This window comes from Protopterus annectens, chromosome 5.part0 (assembly GCF_019279795.1).
Source record: "Protopterus annectens isolate FY-2018-M chromosome 5.part0, PAN1.0, whole genome shotgun sequence".
Taxonomy (NCBI): domain Eukaryota; kingdom Metazoa; phylum Chordata; order Ceratodontiformes; family Protopteridae; genus Protopterus; species Protopterus annectens.
Window position 1 is genome coordinate 392,485,437 of NC_056735.1, and position 21,357 is coordinate 392,506,793.

General features: G+C 40.5%; 1 protein-coding gene across 3 annotated transcripts in view; it reads left to right on the forward strand.

The window, feature by feature from the left end:
* The window catches only part of DCAF6 (DDB1 and CUL4 associated factor 6), a 2,031,218-nt gene that overhangs the window by 1,935,434 nt on the left and 74,427 nt on the right, over positions 1-21,357 (forward strand). For all 3 annotated transcript variants that reach the window (XM_044072358.1, XM_044072359.1, XM_044072360.1), the window contains one exon: positions 20,376-20,481. In XM_044072358.1, the coding sequence (XP_043928293.1) occupies positions 20,376-20,481 (106 nt within the window). The remainder of the gene's footprint in view (positions 1-20,375; positions 20,482-21,357) is intronic.

The following is a 21,357-nucleotide window of genomic DNA, read 5'->3' on the forward strand; positions in this document are numbered from 1 at the left end:
AGTGGCAACGCACATTCCGGGAAAGACCAACATGATAGCGGACAGGCTGAGCAGAGCTATTCTGATGCCTTACGAGTAGTCCCTGAACATCCGAGTGGCAGTTCAAATTTTCAACAGGTGGGGTCAACCTTGCTGCGATCTCTTCGCCAGCCCTCTCAATGCCAAATGCAGCAAGTACTTCACACTAATCCCCCCACAGGGGGCGTCCCCAGGGACGCTCCAGTCCAAGATTGGCCCTCCGGTCTGATCTATGCTTTCCCTCCGTTTCCTCTGTTACCAAGAGTGATTCAGAAAGCCATATCCTTGGGAAGCAGGATGATTCTAATTGCTCCACACTGGCCTCGACAAGTATGGTTCCCTTTTCTTCAGCAGTACACAGTGGACGGTCCTTGGACCCTGGACCCAGTGCCAGACCTACTGATTCACATGTCAGGACAGCTCCATCCATCCCTGCGAACCCTCAGGTTGACAGCCTGGCTGCTCCACTTCCATCACTAGTTAGACGACATTCCTTTTCACCCGAGGTGGTACACATCTTGTCTTCATCTCATAAGTCTTCCACCAGCAGGATTTATTCCAGCAAATGGAAGAGATTCTCCATTTGGGCTCAGGCCCAAGGTTTAGATCCCTTCACAGCCCCAATTCCATTGGTCTTAGATTTTTTAGCCATGCTTTTCTGACAGGGCTCCACGCCTGCTACCATTAAGGTGCAGCTGGCTGCAATTTCCAATTTTCATACATCTTACAAGCCTTCTCTTATGGGCCATAAACTTTGTAAGGCCTTCTTGAAAGGTGCCTGGTTACTTCGCCCTCCTGTTTCAGAACCTGTCATGCCATGGGATCTAAACTTTGTGTTACAAGACATCACTTCACCGCCCTTTAACCGGCTGCCACCTGTGAATTAAAATTTCTATCTTGGAAGACGGCTTTCCTAATAGCCATTACATTGGCCAGAAGAGTATCAGAGATTCAAGCTTTGTCCATTAAACCTCCGTATTTGACCTTTCATATGGACAGAGTTTCCCTGAGACTTAACCAGTCTTCCTTCCGAAGGTGTCATCCACCGTTAATCTTCATTAGTCTGTTGAGTTACCAGTGTTCTTTCCAAACTTTTCCAATAAAGCAGAGTTTAGATTTCACCAGTAGGATGTGCACAGACAACTAAGATTCTACTTACACAGGACAAAGCATATTAGGAAGTCTGATCAACTGTTTGTGTCCTTCTCAGAAAACAGAACAGGTTGTTCTATTTCCAAGAGCACAATTTCTAAATGGATCAAAGATTGTATTTCCTTTATCTATTCGTCACCAGGCAGAAATTTACCCTTTCCCGTCAAAGCTCACTCTACCAGGGCAGTGTCTACATCAATACCTTACCATGCCAGGCTTTCATTGGATGATATTTGTGCTGCGGCCACCTGCGCCTCTCCACACACCTTTATTACTCATTACAAGTTGGACGTGGCTTCTAGGGGGCGGGCTTCCTTTGGTTCCATGGTTCTCAGGAGTATTTTCCTATGAGCCGCCCAGGATAGAGGTGCTGGGGACGCTGTCCTGTGAGTAAAGAATGTAGGTGAGATAGGACCACATAACATCAGGTAGTTATGTACTCAGCATAACGATCGATGTATGTGGTCCATCTCGCCTCACATTCTTACGTACCCTCCCACCTGTCGCCTTCCTATAGGATTTGGAGGAAAATTGGCTCTGAGAACCCTTCAATGTTAGTTGTTTTTTCTTTCCTTTCTGGCTGGAGCTCCTTCCAGTGGCGGTTGTGTGTGGGGTGTGACTGGAATGGCTGCAAACTAGATCTGGGGCTAGGGCGAGGTGCATTTTGGGTTACCGGGCTAGCCCAGCCAATTAGAGACTTCATGCTAGAGAATGAATTTGTCCGAGTTGGAGCCGATTCTCGGCTCCGAACCAGTGAGTAAAGAATGTGAGGCAAGATGGACCACATACATCGATCGTTATGGTGAGTACATAACTACCTGTTTCTTACTCTCTGTGTGAAAACAGAAACTCAGCAGAAATGCCAGTAGACTTGTGTTTATTTTTATTTTATTTTTATTTATTTTACATTTGTTTACCGGGAAAGTCCAACTGGAACAAGGTCCATTTACAGTGGAGGCCCAGGGAGAAAAGATTCATAACATAATGGTACAAATACAACAAATGACAAAAAACATTTCTGTGCAGAGGCATATACACAATCAGAGCTCCATTATGGGTAAATTTGAGCAACTCGGTAGTAAGTACACTGCCTGGATGCCTGGAATAAAGAAATACAGAAGACATGGAAAAAATTAGCTACAAAAAGTGAGGAAGAAGCACTGACTGGGGAGGGTTCTGTAGCTGTTCAGCAAAAAGCAATGCAGCCTTCAGACATGACTTCCAGTAACCTACAGGAGGATGTAAGACAACTGCATACAGACCTGGTTAAAATAAACAAAACACTGATGGAGCATATCAACACAAACAACAAAAGTCTGGAAAAAAATAGAAGAAGCTTTAAGCAAATATTCAGATGAGATGATAAAGCTGCAAAAATCAGAGGTCGAAATGAAGAAAAGGCTGGCTGAATATGAGACTGTTCAGGAAGAGATGGGTCAAAAAATTATAGAACTAGAGGGCAGAGCAAGTAGGGAAAACCTGAGAATGTGAAGTTGTTCTATCTCGCCATTCATTCTTACGGATGGTTCGGTGCCGATACTCAGCTCCGACTCGGCCAACTGCAAAAGCTCAAGATCTTCAATCAGCTCAAGGCCAACTCCCTATCCCATGATGCACCCTGATCTTCCGCCAGATCTCATTTGCCACTGTAACTTGATCGGATGTTCACCAGCTCTGGCCAGTGAATAACTTTTCTTCTTTACAAAAAATAGCTTGTTATATTAGCTAAAATAGTCATTTAGCCATTTACATAGATAGACTGTGTAGTTTGTATTTTGTATTTAGATCTTTTCGATAGTTAGATTATATGGTTAGTCTTTAGGGCCATTTTTTTTTAGGCCTTCTCTTCTCCCTATATCTATTTGAGCTAGCTTAATAACAGAGAAATTAGTGGCCATGTTTTTAGGCCTTTTTTCTCTTTATCTTCTTTATATAAGAGTGTGTTTAATAGCTTATAGCCCTTTTTTCCACTGGGCACAGAGTTTTTTCTCCTTATATTACATATTACGTTAGAGTGTGTTGTATTAGGTTTTTAGTCCTTCTTTTTTTACAGGGCACAGTTATCTTTAATACTAATATTATAGTAGACATTAGTGGCCATGTTTTAAGGCCTTTATTCTTGAATATCAGTGGTATTATACTGTGTGTGTGTGTGTGTGTGTGTGTGTGTGTGTGTGTGTGTGTGTGTGTGTGTGTTAGTTGAAATTGCAGCCCTTCTTTTATACAGGGCAGATAAATATTTTTATTGTAAGCTTAATTCTTAAAGCCCTTTTTTTCACAAGGCTTTACTAGGTTTTTTCTGTGAATCTTTATTGTTACTGGGTTTGCTATTGTTGGTTTGTTGAAAATTTCTTAGCAGGAGAAGGAGAAAGCCAAGTCTGGCTTCAAAAAATGGCCTAGATGTGGGCAAAAGATGTCCATAACTGATGGCCATACTGAATGTGTTTACTGCTTGGGTGAGGTACACCTGCAAGAAAGCTGTTCTGTATGCCCCTCCTTCAGCTCAAGAGTGTTGCATAAAAGAAAGAGAAAATTAATAGATAAAGGCCTGCTTAAATCCTCTGTTCAAGAGTTGTTGGATAAGTCAGACAAGCACTCCAAAAAGACATAACTGACAAAAACTATATCTACATCGAAATCAGCTTCTAGTAAAGCTTCGACATCAGTTCCACAGCCTTCGGAACTGACTGTCATTATGGTTAGGAGCCAGTTCCTGAACTTGGAGCCGGTATCTCCTACCTTAAAGTCCCCCTATATTGCAGTCGGTGGCTTTGTCACATTCTTCACGGGCCTCACGTAGACTGTCTGATTTGTATGTGGACTGCCTGGTGAAGAAGCTTCTACAGATACCGGCGCTGGCAAAAATTTTTATCGGCACCGACCCAGGGGGCTTCACAGCCAACCTTAGTTCCTCCTACACCTTCTGTTCGTCCTCCGATGTGCATGGATGTTTCGGAGCCAGAAAGCACGGAACTGATGATTGGCCCCGACTGGCCCTGATACCTTCGGCACTGACCGAGGAATCTTGGGGCCGATACTCTCCAGTCGGGTCCAGAGAGGATAGTAGGACTGATTTGTTGGTGCTGACTTTACCTCTCGAGGCTTCAGCTCAAGTGAGTTCGGCCCCCACCTCTGACTCGGAGCCCTTCGTACCGGCACAGATGATTTCCATTGGATCTTCGGATCCGAGGGATTCCTCTCATCAGGACAGAGGGGACTTCGAGGCTATGAGGAGGGCTTTGTCCACACTGACATCCACTCCATCAGTTCGAGCAGCTCCCTTCCTGAAAGCACCGGTGTCTGCCTCTTCATCACATGCTCCATTGAAACGTAGAGATCCTGAGCCTCTGGAAGCTCCATTGGGTGAGCCATGTTCTTTCGAGACCTCTCCAGAAGCCCCCACTGAAAAAGTGCCTAGGAAGAGACTCTGCAAGAGGAAGCATCTGGACTCCCCTCAGGAGTCTGTCCCTTTGGATACTGACTTGGATGAGTCAGAATGAAGGTAAAGAATGGTCCCCCTCAGAAGATATCTCCTTTGCAGATATCTTAGAGATTCTAAAACAGAGGGGTGGCTGGAAATCCCTTAACCCTTCTGATGATGAGTCAGTTCTCTTGAAGGCTTTTGGGTCTCAACCCTCCACCTCTTGGGTGTCTCCACCCTTCAGTGAGTTGCTTGAGTTACTCCCTCGAAGGGCATGGGAGTTCCCAGACACCATGGAGCCTGTCCCCAGGAGGCCTAACAAATTTATAACTATCCCACAAGACAGACTTTACTTTACTAAAGGAGTACCTGTTGATGCTATGTGGTGGCAGCAGCCACCAAGAAGGAATTATCGGAGACTTCTTCTGTTCATCTTCCTAATAGAGAATCTAGGATTATGGACAGATATGGGAAGCATATGTTTAGTTCAGCGGCCTTCGTCCTTCGATCACTGAACTATCTCACACATTTTACTAGGTTACAAACGGATCTCCTGAATGAGCTAGAAGACACCCTACAGGGTTCTGTAGCTGTGGGAGTTTCGGACAAGATAACCTCCCAGCTTTCCACTCTTAATTCGATAGTGAACTCTTCCATACATCTGTTGTCATATACAGCTGATGGTACGAGCAGGGCAGCGGGTACAGGAATCTCTGTCAGGAGACATTCCTGGATGCGCTTATGTTCCTTTGCGGAACTCTTTAAGTCTTCCTTCATTAACACCCTGTTTGATGGTTCATCCCTTTTCGTACCTGAGGTAAAGGAAACCTCTTACCAGGAGTGAAAAAGATGGAAAAACCTTGCTTGCCATCAGAGTACGTTTTTCTACCCCAAATAGACCTTACCCCAAAGGGAAGAGAGGTGGAAAGATATGGCTCCGTAAATCTCAAGGATCTTTCCAGAACACTCGTGGTGATACCCCCACTAGAGGCAGAGGATGGGGTAATAATGAAAGACATTGCCCACGCGGCAGAGGGGGTCCGCAGAACCAGGGCAACAGAGACCAGTTCTTTGGCAAGCCCTATCAGCGCTCCTGAGAGGAGGCCCAACTGCTCATCTCTGGAGGCAGTCGGGGGATGCCTCTCTTTGTACCTAGTTGCGTGGCTGAAAATAACAAAAGACAGCTGGGTACAAAGCATAATATCCAGAGGATACTCAGTTCCCTTTGCCACTCCACCCCCACTAATAAAGAAAATCCCAGACTTTCCACCGAGTCACAGGGACCAAGCAGCTTTAGAGGTCCAAAGGTTGCTGCAGAGGAGAGAGGATCTGGAACTTACTCAAGGTTCTTTTTAGTTCCAAAGAAAACAGGGGACTGGAGACCTATTCTGGACCTAAGCAGACTAAACAGTTCAGTAAAAAAGACAAAGTTCCGGATGGTCACGCTTCAGTCAATACTTCCCTTTCTAGGGAAAGACAGTTGGATGTGCTCTATAGATCTTCAGGATGCGTACCACCACATAAAGGTGGCAGACCATCCAGGGATCATCTATGCTTCCAGCTGGGAGCCAGCCATTATCAATTTCGCGCTCTGCCCTTTGGTCTCACTACAGCCCCCAGAGTGTTCACCAAATGTATGGCAGTAGTCACTGCTCACCTGAGATGGTTGGGATTCCAGGTGTTTCCATATCTAGATAACTGGCTCCACACTGCCACCACCAAGCATCAACTTATTCATGCGAGGGGACACAACTTTAGATCTATGCAATCAATTAGGGATTACCATCAACTCAGAAAAATCTGCCTTATCGCCATCGCAATGTCTTCATAGGAGCAGAACTAAACACAGTTTCATTGACATTGTCTGCCTCCAGAAAGAATTTCTCTCTTACAAAAACAAGTATTAGACCTGCTTCCAAGGAAAAATCCCCAGTCTCAATGGTACTCAAATTGCTAGGATCAGTGGCAGCAGCAGTCATTGCCATTCCCCTCGCTCGAATGCACATGCAAATTCTACAATGGCTCCTATTCTCTCAATGGTCTTTTCAGGAACTTCCAATGTCACACCAAACTATCATAAGGAATACATGCAAGAAGGACCTTCAGTGGTGGCTGAAGTATCAACATGTATTTCGGGGATGTCCATTCGTTCTACCCAATCCCATAGCCATGGTGATCATGGGCGCTTCCTTGATTGGGTGGGGGGGGGCATTATCAGGGAAGAACAGCCCAAGGCACGTGGAAGAAACACGAGGCTCATCTGCATATAAATGTCCTGGAGATGAGAGTGGTACTTCTAGCATTGCAGTCCTTTCAAGACTCTCTACCTGTGGGAACAGTTGGAATTCAGACAGACAACATGTCAGTGGTCTAGTACATCAACAAACAAGGAGGAACCAAATCTTACTCTCTGTGTTAAGAGGCCATGAGAGTATGGTAGTGGGCAATCTCCTCCCAGTGCTTTCTGATAGCAGCGCACATCCTGGGGAAATCCAATGTGGTAGCAGACAAGCTGAGCAGGGCAATCTTACTGCCTCACGAGTGGTCCCAAAAGCAACAAGTAGCAGAACGGATATTCCGCATGTGGGGTCAGCCTTGCCGCAATCTTTTTTCATCCCCAACAAACACGAAATGCAGCAGCTATTTTGCCTACTTCCTCTGCCAGGGGAAGCCCCAAGGGATGCACTGGTGCACAGCTGGCCCCTGGGTTTCCTTTATGCATTTCCTCCCTTCCCTCTGATTCCCAAGGTATTACAGAAAGCAAAACTTCTGGGAAGGACCATGATCCTAACAGACCCTTACTGGCCTTGGCAAATTTGGTTTCCCTTCCTCCAGCCTCATCTCTTAGAAGAACCCTGTATCCTAGACCCAGTTCTGGATCTGTTGACCCATTCATCAGGGGCTCTTCATCCTTCTCTTCATTCCCTCAAAATGACAGCTTGGCTGCTTCAATTCCCACAATAGCCAGGATTTACAACCTCTCAGCTGAGCCCCAACATGTTATAACATCCTTAAATGTTGTATTATGGCAGGAACTCCAAGGCTTGAAACCAGGTGTAGAAACTCCACTTTATTCACCAAAAAACAGAGAATGAAACAAGTAGAAAACAGGTTTTCTACTTGTTTCATTCTCTGTTTTTTGGTGAATAAAATGGAGTTTCTACACCTGGTTTCAAGCCTTGGAGTTCCTGCCATAATACAACATTTACGGACCTTGCTGGTTGACTTTTGCTGCTTTTTTTACCATGTTATAACATCCTCTCATAAATCATCCACCAGAAAGTTATATCTTAGCAAATGGAATAGATTTTCTTTATGGCCCTCTCAGAATGATGTTGATCCTTATCTAGCTCCAATCCCATCAATATTGGAATTTCTAACTAAGCTTTTCAACGAAGGAGCTGCTGCAACTACCATTAGAGTTCAATTAGCAGCAATCTCAAACATTCATCTTGGCTTCCAAGGCTCCAATGTCATATTGCATCAACTTGCTAAAGCCTTTCTTAAAGGTGCCATTCATTTGAGGCCACCAATCAGAACTCCAGTCATGCCATGGAATCTAAATTTTGTTCTCTACAGAATCATATTACCTCCTTTCGTACCAGCTTTGTCCTGTCCTTTGAAATTCCTTTCATGGAAAACTATTTTTCTGATAGCCATTACTTCTGCTCAAAGGATTTCTGAGCTACAAGCCTTGACCATCAAACCTCCTTATCTGATCTTCCATAATGACAGTGTTTCGCTCAGAACTAATCCATCCTTTTTACCAAAAGTTTGTTCAGAGACAAATCTTAACCAATCTATTGAGTTGCCAGTCTTCTTTCCTCATTACACAAATAGGATGGAACACATGCTGCACAAACTTGATGTTCATAGACAGCTCCAATTTTACCTAGATAGAATGAAACAATTCAGGTCAACGGATCAGCTCTTTGTTTCCTTTTCAGAGTCAAAGAAGGGTGCCCCAGTGACAAAAGTAACCTTGTCAAGATGGCTATCAGATTGCATTTCCTTCATTTATAATTCACAAAATGCTCCCTTACAACAAAAAATAAAGGCCCAGTCTACTAGAGCTGTTTCAACCTCATTAGCTTTCTCTGCAAGGTTACCATTAGATTCTATTTGTGCAGCAGCTACCTGGTCAAGACCTCATACCTTTATCACTCATTACAAAGTAGACAAGGCCTCCAGGGACAGGACCTCCTTTGATTCCACAGTTCTGAGGAATATTCTCCCTTGAGCCACCCGAGAAAGATGGTGCTTGGGACGCTACTCATCAGTAAGAATGAACGGTGAGATAGAACAACTTTACATAAAGAAGTTATATACTCACCATAATGTTCCATGTGAGTTGTTCATCTCGCCTTCATTCTTACGTCCCACCTCCAACCCCCATGAAGTCTACTTGAGGTCCGTCTCCTTTCTTATAGGGTGCATAGTCTGTTATCCAACTGTCTGAGTGGCATATTTATACTACTAAGTAGACAGGCAACAAACAAGATCTGAGGGAAGATCAGGGTGCATAATGGATAGGGAGTTGGCCTCGAACTGATTGAAGACCTTGAGCTTTTGCAGTTGGCCGAATCAGAGCCAAGGATCAGCTCCGAACCCATCAGTAAGAATGAAGGTGAGATGAACAACTCACATGGAACGTTATGGTGAGTACATAACTTCTTTTTTTCAGCTGTAACAGAGAAGCTGGAAGGAATGGACTGCATTAATTTTATGAAAACACAAATAAGCAACTGGACTGGTATTCCACAGCAGGAGTTGTAATTTGAAAGGGCACATCGTGTGTATGCTCCAAACCTAGCTATAAGAAAGCAACTTAGACCTTTAATAGTAAAGGTACAATCCTACTAGCAGAAGGAGTTGATTCTGACAAACTGTGGCAGGACGACAAAATACTAAAAGTGGGAGACAGCAGAGTGTTTGTGGAGAATGATTACTCATTGTACACCAGGCAGAAGAGGAGTAAATTTATTCCAGTATTCAGGGAATGTCGAGATGTTGGTGGGAAATTCAAACTGGTATATACAGCTGTCTTTAGGGTATTCTTCCCTGGAGGGACAAAATCATTTTTGATGAAGTACATGCTGAGGAGGAAATACAAAAGATTGCCCAACAAAAAGTGAGCTGTGAAACAAAAGGAGATTCTGCTTCCTGTTCTTCTGGTAATAAAGACAGCATAAAGACTGTACCTGTGAAACCTTTTCAGTATTTCAGTGGAAAATGTTGGAGAGAAGGAAGGGAGCATGAGAGTTTACTAGAATAACTGAAAGTACATTGACATTGGAAATGAAGCAGAGACAGGATTTGGGTGATGGAGAAGAACAGTAATAAAACCAGTAACTGTGGGATTACAATGCAGTAATTATATTTGTGAAATATGACAGAACAAGAAAATCTGGAAATATTAGACTTTTTCAAAGTTTGTTGGATTTGTGGGGGACTTTAAAGTATATGCCCTACTTCATGTGATTAATGTTCGGAAAAATGCTTTGGGGAGGGGAAGAAAGAGGAGGGAGCTAACTGTAAATAAAGAAAAAAAATTCTTTTCTTAATATTTGTGAGAAAGAGGTTGGCGAAGAAGAAGTGGGATTGTTAGAGAGATGAAGAAAGTAGACAAGAGTATAAGGAGATGAGGTGCATGGCAAAGAGAGAGGTGGTGAAGGCTAAGGATAAGGCGTATAAAGAGTTGTATAAAAGGTTGGACACTAAGAAGGTAGAAAAGGAACTGTACTGATTGGCTAGACAGCGGGACCGAGCTAGTAAAGATGTGCAGCAGGTAAGGGTGATAAAGGATAATGAGGAAAACGTACTCACAAACAAGGAGAGTGTGTTGAGCAGATGGAAAGAGTACTTTGAGGGGCTGATGAATGAAGAGAATGAGAGAGAGAAGGTTGGATGATGTGCGGATAGTGAATCATGAAGTGCAGTGGATTAGCAAGGAGGAAGTAAGGATAGCTATGAAGAGGATGAAGAACGGAAAGGCTGTTGGTCCAGATGGCATATCTGTGGAAGCATGGGGGTGTTTAGGTGAAATGGTAGTGGAGTTTTTAACTAGATTGTTTAATGAAATCTTGGAAAGTGAGAGGATGCCTGAGGAATGGAGAAAAAGTGTACTGGTGCCGATATTTAAGAATAAGGGTGATGTGCAGAGCTGTAGTAACTACAGATGGATTAAATTGATCAGTTACAGCATGAAGTTATGGGAAAGAGTAGTGGAAGCTAGGTTAAGAAGGTAGGTGATGATTAGTGATCAGCAGTATGTTTTTATGCCAGGAAAGAGCACTACAGATGCAATGTTTGCTCTGAGAGTGTTGATGGAGAAGTACAGAGAAGGTCAGAAGGAGTTGCATTGTGTCTTTGTGGATTTAGAGAAAGCATATGTTAGGGTGCCTGGAGGAGTTGTGGTATTGTATGAGGAAATCGGGAGTGTCAGAGAAGTATGTAAGAGTGGTACAGGATATGTACAAGTGTAGTGTGACAGCGGTGAGGTCTGCGGTGGGAGTGATGGATGCGTTTAAGTTGGAGGTGGGATTACATCAAGGATCAGCTCTGAGCCCTTTCTTATTTGCAATGGTGATGGACAGGTTGACAGACGAGATCAGACAGGTGTCCCCATGGACTATGATGTTTGCAGATGACATTGTGATCTGTAGTGAGAATAGGGAAATGGGTGGAGGAGGCACTGGAGAGGTGGAGATATACTCTAGAGTGAAGAGGAATGAAGGTCAGGAGGACTAAGACAGAATGCATGTGTGTGAATGAGAGGGAGGATAGAGGAATGGTGAGGATGCAGGGAGTAGAGGTGGTGAAGTTGGATGAGTTTAAATACTTGGGATCAAAAGTTCAGAGTAATGGTGAGTGTGGAAGAGAGGTGAAGAAGAGAGTACAGGCAAGATGGAGTGGGTGGAGAAGAGTGTCAGGAGTGATTTGCGACAGACAAATACCAGTAAGAGTGAAAGGGAAGGTCTAGAAGAGGGTAGTGAGAACAGCTATGTTAAATAGGTTGGAAACGGTGTCATTGACAAAAAGGCAGGAGTCAGAGCTTGACATGGCAGAGTTGAAGATGTTAAGATTTGCAGTGGGTGTGACGAGGATGGACAGGATTAGGAATAAGTATATTTGAGAGTCAGCCCAGGTTGGAAGGCTTGGAGACAAAGCCAGAGAGGCAAGATTACATTGGTTTGGACGTGCTGAGGAGGGATGCAGAGTATATTGGGAAAAAGATGCTAAGGATGAAGCTGCCAGGTAACAGGAAAAGAGTAGGGCCTAAGATAAGGTTTATGGATGTGGTGAGAGGGGACATGCAGGTGGTTGGTGTGACAGAGCAAGATGCAGAGGACAGGAAGAAATGGAAACAGTTGATCTGCTGTGGCAACCCCTAACGGGAGCAGCCAAAAGAAGAAGACGACTATATTTGTGGTGTATGGTTTTCTTTGCATGCTATTTTTAAGTGTAATGGGGATTGTAAACAGGTGCTGCTGTTTCTGTCTCTCCTCTTCTCTCTTTCTTCTTGTACAGTTTTGAGAAATATAGGCAATGCAATGAAAAAATTGCCTGGTAAAAAGGCATGACAAAATTAAAATGTGCCTTTTCTCATTCTTGCATGGGAAAATGACTGGATTGAGGACCTTATATTGATTAGTTTTAAGAGAGAGCAATTAAATAAAAAAGAATATTGAATATTATGAGGTTTTTGTAGCTAATGCATGTAGCAATTCTGTAATTGGTCTTCATGTTTCCATGGAAACAGTCTGATAAAGAGAAACTGGCTGTCTGGTTCTCTTGTCTCCATGGAGCCAGTCTGATAAAGAGAAAACTGGAGATGGTGGTCTCCTTCTGGTGGAAGGAGATTGGCTGAGGGAAAAGAAAAACAAATAAGAGAAATTGGCTAGAACATAATGTTCTCTGAACGCAATTAGGGTTTTTTTCCCAGCTGAGAGAGCTTTAAAGACTAAACCAATTAGACTTGAAGTAAAGTTTTCTCAGTTTTTTTTTTAATGCAATGGGGATAGTAACATAAAAAGGTGTTTTTTTTTTTTTTTTTCTCCATTCTTTTCTCTTTTTCTTCAGTTTTAAGAAATGTAGGCACTGCAATGGATGGGAGAGAGAGAGGAGGGTTGAGAGAGGAAAGATCTGGTTAAGAGAGTATGACAAAAGAAAAATCGGTGTGCTTTTTCCCATGCTTGCATAACAAAATGACTGGGTTTAGACCCTAGTTATTATCCAGTAACAAGTTTGTTACAAAGCCTGTAAATGAAAAAGAATATTGAATATTATAAGGCTTTTTTTTTTCTGGTAAACAAGGTACGCTTAGCAGTTTTGAGTCTGGTTTGCATGTCACTGTAAGGCAATTTGATAAAGAGAAATGGCTTGGAGAAAGTGTTTACTGAAAGCCTTCATGTGTTTTCTCCACTGGGAGAGCTATAAAACCAAATAGCACTTACTAATAGCACAGGGTGTACCATGTGTCTTAACATGACTAACCTTTCTTTTTGATTAAGTCTAGCCTGTCTGTGTGGCTATCAACTTAGAACTTTTGTTCTTATTAGGAAGCAAAAACTTCAGTATTTGAAGATGTACATAGTTTTGTGTGTTATTATTAAGTTAATAGGTTTTAGGGGGGGTTGGTTGTTCTGTTTGAGGGCTTTCAAAAAACAAAAAGTTATGTAAGATGTGGCATAGGCTCAAATGGATGTGACAAGAAACAACTGTATAAAAGACCAACCTGCCGAACAGTGTATGCATGTAACATAAACGTAACTAGACATTTAACAAAAAGGCAGTTATACATAAAAGGTGATAATAATAACTATATAAGAAAATGATGCTTTCTGCAATATCTTTCAGTCTGAATGGTCTTACAGATAAATATAAAAAAGGGTAGTGAACTATATTAAAAAATGTAGACTCCAAATAGTTATGCTATAGGAGACACACCTGGACAAAACTGAACAAGGGAATTTGATAAAGGTTTTCAGGATGGTTATTCAGCATTATACCATGACCCTCCATTAATATTCCAAAACGTGCACGCTGATTGGCCAGTGTGCACGTTGTAAATCGACTTATACTAATGGAAAAAGGTCTGGTCACCCGGACTTTTTCCATTAGTATAAGTCTTTTTTTAAAACACTGTCTCGCTATGTTAAAAGAGTTTAACATAGCGACACAGGTTTAAAAAAAGCAACGGAGATGTCCATTGCATTTTTTAAAGCTGTCTCGCTATGTTAAACTCCTTTAACATAGCGACACAGTGTGTAAAAAGCAACAGAGATCTTGCTTTCTCCATTGCTTTTTTTTAAACCTGTCTCGCTATGTTAAATGGGTTTAACATAGCGAGTCAGCTTTAAAATAAGCAACGGAGATCTCCGTTGCTTATTTTAAAGCTGTCTCGCTATGTTAAACCCATTTAACATAGCGAAACAGTAAAAAAGCAACGGAGGTCTTGCTTTCACCGTTGCTTTTGGCCACAGCTCTGATGTACTGCGCAGGCATGCGCAGTACATCAGAACTGCCGCAGATGCCAGACAGCTGCGGAAGGGCAGCAAAGAGGCATTATACAATGCCATTATTTAAGAAAAGTAATTGTTTCTTTTCTTAAATAATGTCATATATATAATAACCCACTTCTGGGTGTGGGTAATGCGGGATTTACCCACGGTTGTCTTTGTTTGGTCCCTCCGGCTTTGCCCTCGGGACCAAACCACGCTATCCGTGGGTACATCCCCCATTACCCACACCCAGGCGTGGGTTATTGCTATAGTATATCATGGGCAGAGGAAAAGAGGAGTACTTATGTTAATTGCAAGAGGAGCTCCAGTAGTGATAGAAGAGGGAAAAAAAAGATAGTAATGGAAGATATATATAGTACTAAGAGGCTACTGGCAAGGGAGGATTACAGTGCCATGCATTTACATTCCACCTAAAACTGCTGTAATGGAGTTTAAGAAAATTCTGGGAGAAATAATCAGCTTTCAACAAGGAATATTACTTAGAGGTAGAGACTGGAATTTGGTTTGCAACAGTGAACATGTGTCTGGGGGACCTAGAAGGGAAAATATAACAAAGGAGTGTAGATTTTTGAAGAAATTTATGAAATGTTTGGCATGGAAGATGTGACTTCAACAGTAGTTCAGAGTAGATTTACATATTATTCTCCAAGATACAAAAACTGGGCTAGGCTAGATCGAATTTATATCTCACAGGAACGTGCAGTTAATTGAAGGTCTTGATACGCATCCAATAACTGTTTCAGGTCATGAGCCAACAGTAACTAAAATAAAAATGCAAGATAATGAAATAAAAATGAGACACTGGTGCTTTCCCACCTATCAACCGAAAAGAGAGAAATTTAAGGAATGGGTTTTGGAATTAATTCAGGAGCTACTAGAAAAGAGAAATTTCTTCTGAAAATATAGCTAGTCAGTGGGATAAAATTAAAGTGGAGTTTAAAACTAGGGTGAAAATAAAGGAAAGGGAGTTATGGTTAAGAAATATCAAGAATTATTTAGTGGGACTGACAAATGTTAAAGTATTGCAAAATAGGGTGAATCTCTCAGAATAAGAAAAGGAGCAACAGCAGAAATCTAAACAGAAAATAAGGGATTACATCAATAATATGCCCGAGTTTAGAAAGATTGCTGTCAAGCAACTGTTTTTTGATAATAATTCTAGAGCACAAAAACGTTAGCACAATGACTCAGGCAACAGAAAGTAGAAAAGGCTGTCATCAAGCTTAGGGAGCCCATAACAAGTAAGATAACAATAGATCCTGTAGAAGTATTAGAAATATTTCAGAAATTTTATGCAAGTTTGTATAAAGTAGAGAAGTATGGAAATCAAGAAAAGGTACAAATGGAAATGTTTATGGAAGAATTAAATATGCCAAGGTTAGAGGTAGATGAGGCTCAGTTACTAACAGGATAAGAAGAGATGAGATAAAAATGGCTATGCAGAACCAATGTACAGGAAAGTCCCCAAGAATAGATGGTATTCCTGTTGAAGTTTGGAAGCTGGGAGGGAAAAACTGATAAAGATCTAGAAGGTTTTCTTTAACAGTATTCTAAGAGGAGAAGTACAAGCATCCTGGAAGAAGGCAGTGGTAATGGTAATACCTAAAAAGGGTAACGATCTATCGGATCCAGCTTCATACAGGCCCATTTCAATAGAAAACCATGATTATAAAGTGTTTATGTCTATAATGGCTGAAAGAATGGCAAAAGTGGTACCAAAATTGATAAAGATGTATCAGTGTGGTTTTGTGGAGGGGAGGCAAACATTTGACAATATTAACAGAACACTGATGATCCAGAGGGAATCAGAATGTAAGGAAATGCCACTGTTATCGGTGGGTCTTGATGCAGAGAAAGCATTTGACAGAGTAGACTGGAACTTCATGAGCAGGGCAATGGAAACATTTGCTTTCCCTGATATAGTTATAAGGCTGATTAGGAGTATATATGAGGGATCAGAGGTGAAAATTAAAGTGGGTGGTGTCCTGTTTGACAACTTTTTCATGAGTAGAGTAACCAGTCAGGGTTGTCTGCTTTCCCCTTTGTTGTTTGCATTATATTTAGATCCACTGGCAAAGAAAATAAGGGACTCGCAAATTCAAGGATATAATTGTTATGGTAGTCAGGAAAAGCTGGCTCTATTTGCAGATATCATTTTATACATGACAAAACCAGAAAGGGAGATTACAGTGTTGTGGAACATTGTAAGACAGTTTCAGATCTTCTCGGGATACAAAATTAATGAAGCTAAAACAAAAGCATTAGTGGTAAATTATGTACCCACACATGAATTGGTTCAACAATATCCATATTTATGGGGACATGAAAAAATTAAGTATTTAGGAGTATCGATTAGAAATTACTCTTTTGTGGCAGCTAAGGATATGTGGAAAGAGACTAAACAGAAGATAATACAAAAATTGAGAAACTGGAAGGTTTGTTATATGGATCTAGATACTAAGATACAAGCTATTAAAATGTTTTTAGTCCCTTTAGTCTTATACACAGGTCAGGCATTTTTTATCAACCAGAGGAGAAGCTGTGGATAGCAATTAAAAAGAGTTGAAGAATTTTATCTGGGAAGGGAAGACAGCAAGGGTCAAGTGAGATAAGCTGATTCTTCCAGTAGAACAAGGCGGTCTAGGCTTACCCAATTTGAGGGAGTACTCTAGAGCGACACAGTTAAGGCTCTTATACATAGTACAGACAGAAAACTATAATTCAAAGTGGAAAGGGATGATGATGATATGGTGGGAACCTCAAGAAATAAGGAGAGATTGGAATTTTGGATGCAGAATCTTAAGGAGAACAACAAAAATCATACAGAGTATTATATTCATAAAATAGCAGGAAGTATTCTAAGAACTAAACCAGCAAGGTAATGGAGAAAAGAAATACTGCCGATGGGGATGACTGTGGTTAGGGATACAGGTAATAGGCAAGAGTGGGCTAGAATTTATTGGAGAAAACTGGCAAAGGAACCAAGGTATTGGGAGCTAATAACTAGAAAGGGAAAGGTGATAGAATGGGAAGAGGCCATGAATTTATTTGGATTGTAGGTTAGAGAGTGCCTTCCATATCAAGAATTGATATCAGAGTATAAGCAAAGAGAAAGAAATAGGGGAGGGGGTTCTAAATGAAAGATCAGCACTGGTGGAGTTTTTAATAGAATGTAGAACAGAAGCTGCCATTAAAAGAGAAGAATTAGTAGAGTATATAAAATATTGCCTGATAATTATAAGAATCAATCAGAGGAGCTTAGAAAGGATTGGGAAGAGAGATTGGATAAACAATTCACAAAGAGACAATGGGGGGGGGTGGATATATGTATATCTCCTAAATATGCAACAAAGTCTAGAAGATTCAGGATCTTTGCCTGGAAGTGTTTACATAGGTATTTTTATACCCCAAGTAGACTCCAAAGAATTTTTCCTCAGGTGGATAGCAAATGTTGGAGGTGTGACAGGCAAGAAAAGGGTGGCTGGGAACATATTTTTTGGGAGTGTAATGAGTTGGCAGACTTTAGGGATTCCCTGCAGACCACTCTGTCGGAGATACTGGGTGAGTGGTTTGGAATGACTGGGGAGATAATACAGAATCGGAATTGCCTACATATAGTAAAGCCTTTCTGAGTTTAATTATGGTGGCTGCCAAAAAGCAATTACTAGAAAATGGAAATCAAAGTCTACACCAACTTTACCAGAAGTGGTGATTATAGTAACAGGGGTGAAACAGCTGGAACTGGGATCTTTAGAAAAGGGAATGAGCAAACTACATAGGAAAAATGGAAATTGTGGGAACAATATATGCAGAAAAGGAACAAGGTTTAAGAGGAAGGTTTGAATGAGCCATATAATGCTTACCTGACAATGATTGTGAAAAATAGCATACTTAGCAAATGTATTTATGTTGCCAACAGTATTTGAAAATAAATTATTGCAGATATTTTTTCATGTGTATGGGGTTCTAGATTAAACCCAGTAAAAAGAGGAGCTTTATTTGTAAAAGAAGACGAAGGAAGTTTAGGGTTAATTAACCCAGTGATATACGCTGCTTCATTCAGTTTGTACAAAGTGTTAAAATGGATACATGAAAAAATGAGAGATTAGTAGTAAAACTATATAAATATAAGTATGATGAATTTTGGGTTATGGTAAAAGAGTTTGAGTTTATAAACGAAATAAAATGTTACCAGGAAAAAATATTTTTGTGGAAAATAAAAATTGATGATATAGAAAAAGAAAAGTATGGTACAGGAATGTAATGATAAAGCGTTGCTATGTAAAACCATGGGGAAATCTAACAGATGAAAAAATAAAGCTATAAAAATAAGTAGCAAATGATGTAACCAGAAAATAGACTGGTAATAGATAAGTTAACAGTAAAAAGGAAATATGCCATAAAAAGAGAAAAGTGATACATTATGTTTTCATTGTCAAGAAGAAACAACGGAACATATGTTTTTGAAATATAAAAGAGTAAAAAAAGTTATGGGGAAACTATGTAAAGAAGACTTTTTGGAGATATAAAAAGTGGATAATGTAAACATGGATATGATTAAATATGGATATTATAAGAACAGAAGTAAATAATATGCTTAAAAGAATCGATAAAAGTTATTTTATGTTACATTGGTTATATGGAATGAAAGAATAAATGAAACTATGTTTAATGGTGAATGGAATTTAGCAACAATATTAAGTAAAATCAGATGGTGGTTAAGGAAAAAGGAGTGGGGGTCTAATAAGGATGAAATTTAGCATGAATGTTAAGGAAATTATGAATGTGTGTAAACAGATGGTCATATATTTGTACATATGTAAATATTTTGTAAATAAGAATTATTTTTGTATATAAATAAAGGACTCTTACTCTTTTCAGTAAGTGCAGTGGGATCTTTTATTTCCACCTGAGTTCCCACCAGCTGAAGGAGCTGTATCCTCAGTTTAAAGTCTCATCTAAAGGATGACTTAGTCAGCAGTGCAGTCACCCCACCCCAGTGCTGTATTGCATTATCATCAATCCAATCACTGAGTTTTGGAGCAGGAGACCTTCTTGGGAGAATTGACAGGGACCTAGTCCCCATAGCTATAGCTCTTCATCCATGGTCTCCCAGATCATCCCTGATTAGTGAAGACTGGATCTGACCAGAGCTTGAGGCTTGGGAAAATTATTTTATCTACTAGGAAAATCCAACTGGGTTCAAAAACCATTTTCAGCAGACTCCTGAGGTGAAAGGGTCCAATCATGAAGAAACTATAATTTTCAAATTATAGTAATACAGAAGAAAAAAGAAAAGTACGAGTCTTTAATTTTCAGTTACAGGGAGAGGCAAAAATACATTTATAATGACATCATTTTTTACTCAAATTGACTCTTATTTTTTAAATAAGATAATTAATAATACATATTTGAACTTAATAATAATTAATTACTTAAACCTAATAAGTAGTAAACACATTTATCTCATAGGAAGAGTGGAAGAGATCATCATTTTTATATAAGGGATGGTGCAGAGTGTATATGCATGCAGTGGTCCAGAAAAGGAATGCATTTGTTAACAAGCTACAAAACAGCAAACATTAGGTGCTAAATTGGCATGATAGGTGAAAATTTTGTAGTCTACATTGTTCTTTCGAAATATGAATTCTTAATAAGTTGTGTGATAGTAGGAGTACTTAGAGAAGAAATAAAATTAATTTCATGCAGTGTATAAAACAGTGTGCATTCTATGGAAAGTAGAGCTGAAATGGCTTAGAAAATTCAGGTGAACAGTGTAAAACATGTAGAGGAGAAATTTAGGAGTAGTGAAAGCTTGCATGGAAATGGGAAGAGAAAGGAAATATTAAGGGTTGTGTAGAGAAAAGATGAGGAGAATGTGGATATAGATAGGATTAGAAGAATGTGAGGTGGATGAATATGGGAGACATTAAGGTAAGAGCTTTAAAGTAGATGAGGATGGAGGCACGTGGAAGAAATTTTCAGCATCCTATTTATGTTTGTTGTACTGGATATGGGGTGGAGAAGGGTATAAGAGAAATATCCAGTTTAGCATTTCGGGTATAATATATGAGTACTACCCTCATGAGGAGCAAAGGCAGAGCTATGAGATTAATAGATGCGATTTTAGATGGGATGTGAAAGATTTGAGTCTTGTGGTCTTGTTTCAGAGACAGTCATAAATAAATGTGCTATTTGTAGCAACTATTTGTCTGGTGCTTAGATAAGCTGCATTTATGACAGATTATCATTTTCTGCAGGTTATAAATCGAAATGAATTAATGTTAGAGGAGACACGAAACACCATCACTGTCCCAGCTTCCTTCATGTTACGAATGTTGGCCTCACTAAATCACATCAGAGCAGGTATGGGATTGTAACTGTTCAGAATTTACTGCTGGTTTTCTGATGTTGCTATTCATTCCTCTCTTTCTTTCAAAGTGATTTTTCTACCTCATATATCAGTAAAAGAGCTAGCCTAACCTGTACAGCAGAAAAAATTAAATCTGATGTTGTCAATCTTCATTTGTCCATCACATATGGGACTCGGTTCCGATTCTCGGAACCGGCTTGGCTCTTATAACAGATTGCGAGAGCCAAAAATCTGTCGAGCGAAGTCCCTACCCAGAATGCTCCTCTCTCTAGAGTACCTCAGATTTCATTTGCCACTCTTCTGAATCAGAAACGTTAGCCGAAATCCTTTCTTGAGCTAAGTGAAATTGTCTTTTTTTCTTAAATTTTCGTAAAACCTCCTGAAAATCTTTCCTAAGTCTTTCTTAAGTCTTTTTACCCTACCTGGTTAATATTTTTCCTGCTTTCTGTTTTTCTTCTATCATCCCTCTCCTTTTTACACTTCTGTGTTCTTTACTACCATTGCTGGTAGTTTTTTCCTGATTAAAAAAAAAAGTTTTCTTTCTGTGAGTGAGTCTCCTGCGATGCTTTCATACCTTGTGATAACTTTTCTACCATCACTGGTAGCTCCTGTCCTCTCTCCTCTCTACCTCCTGGTAGTTCTGGCCTTCCATCGTTGGTATGGCAGATAAAGGTAAAGGCACTACAGGTTTCAAACAGTGCCGTGGTTGTGGGAGAAAAATGCCCAATTCTGATGGGCATATGCCGTGTGTCTATTACTTGGGCTCCGTGCACTTCCAAGAAGATTGTGCTATTTTTCAAGCTTTTGGTCACCAGGCACTCATAGAAAGAAAAAATAAACAAATTTTTAAAGGACTAATTAAAACTTCC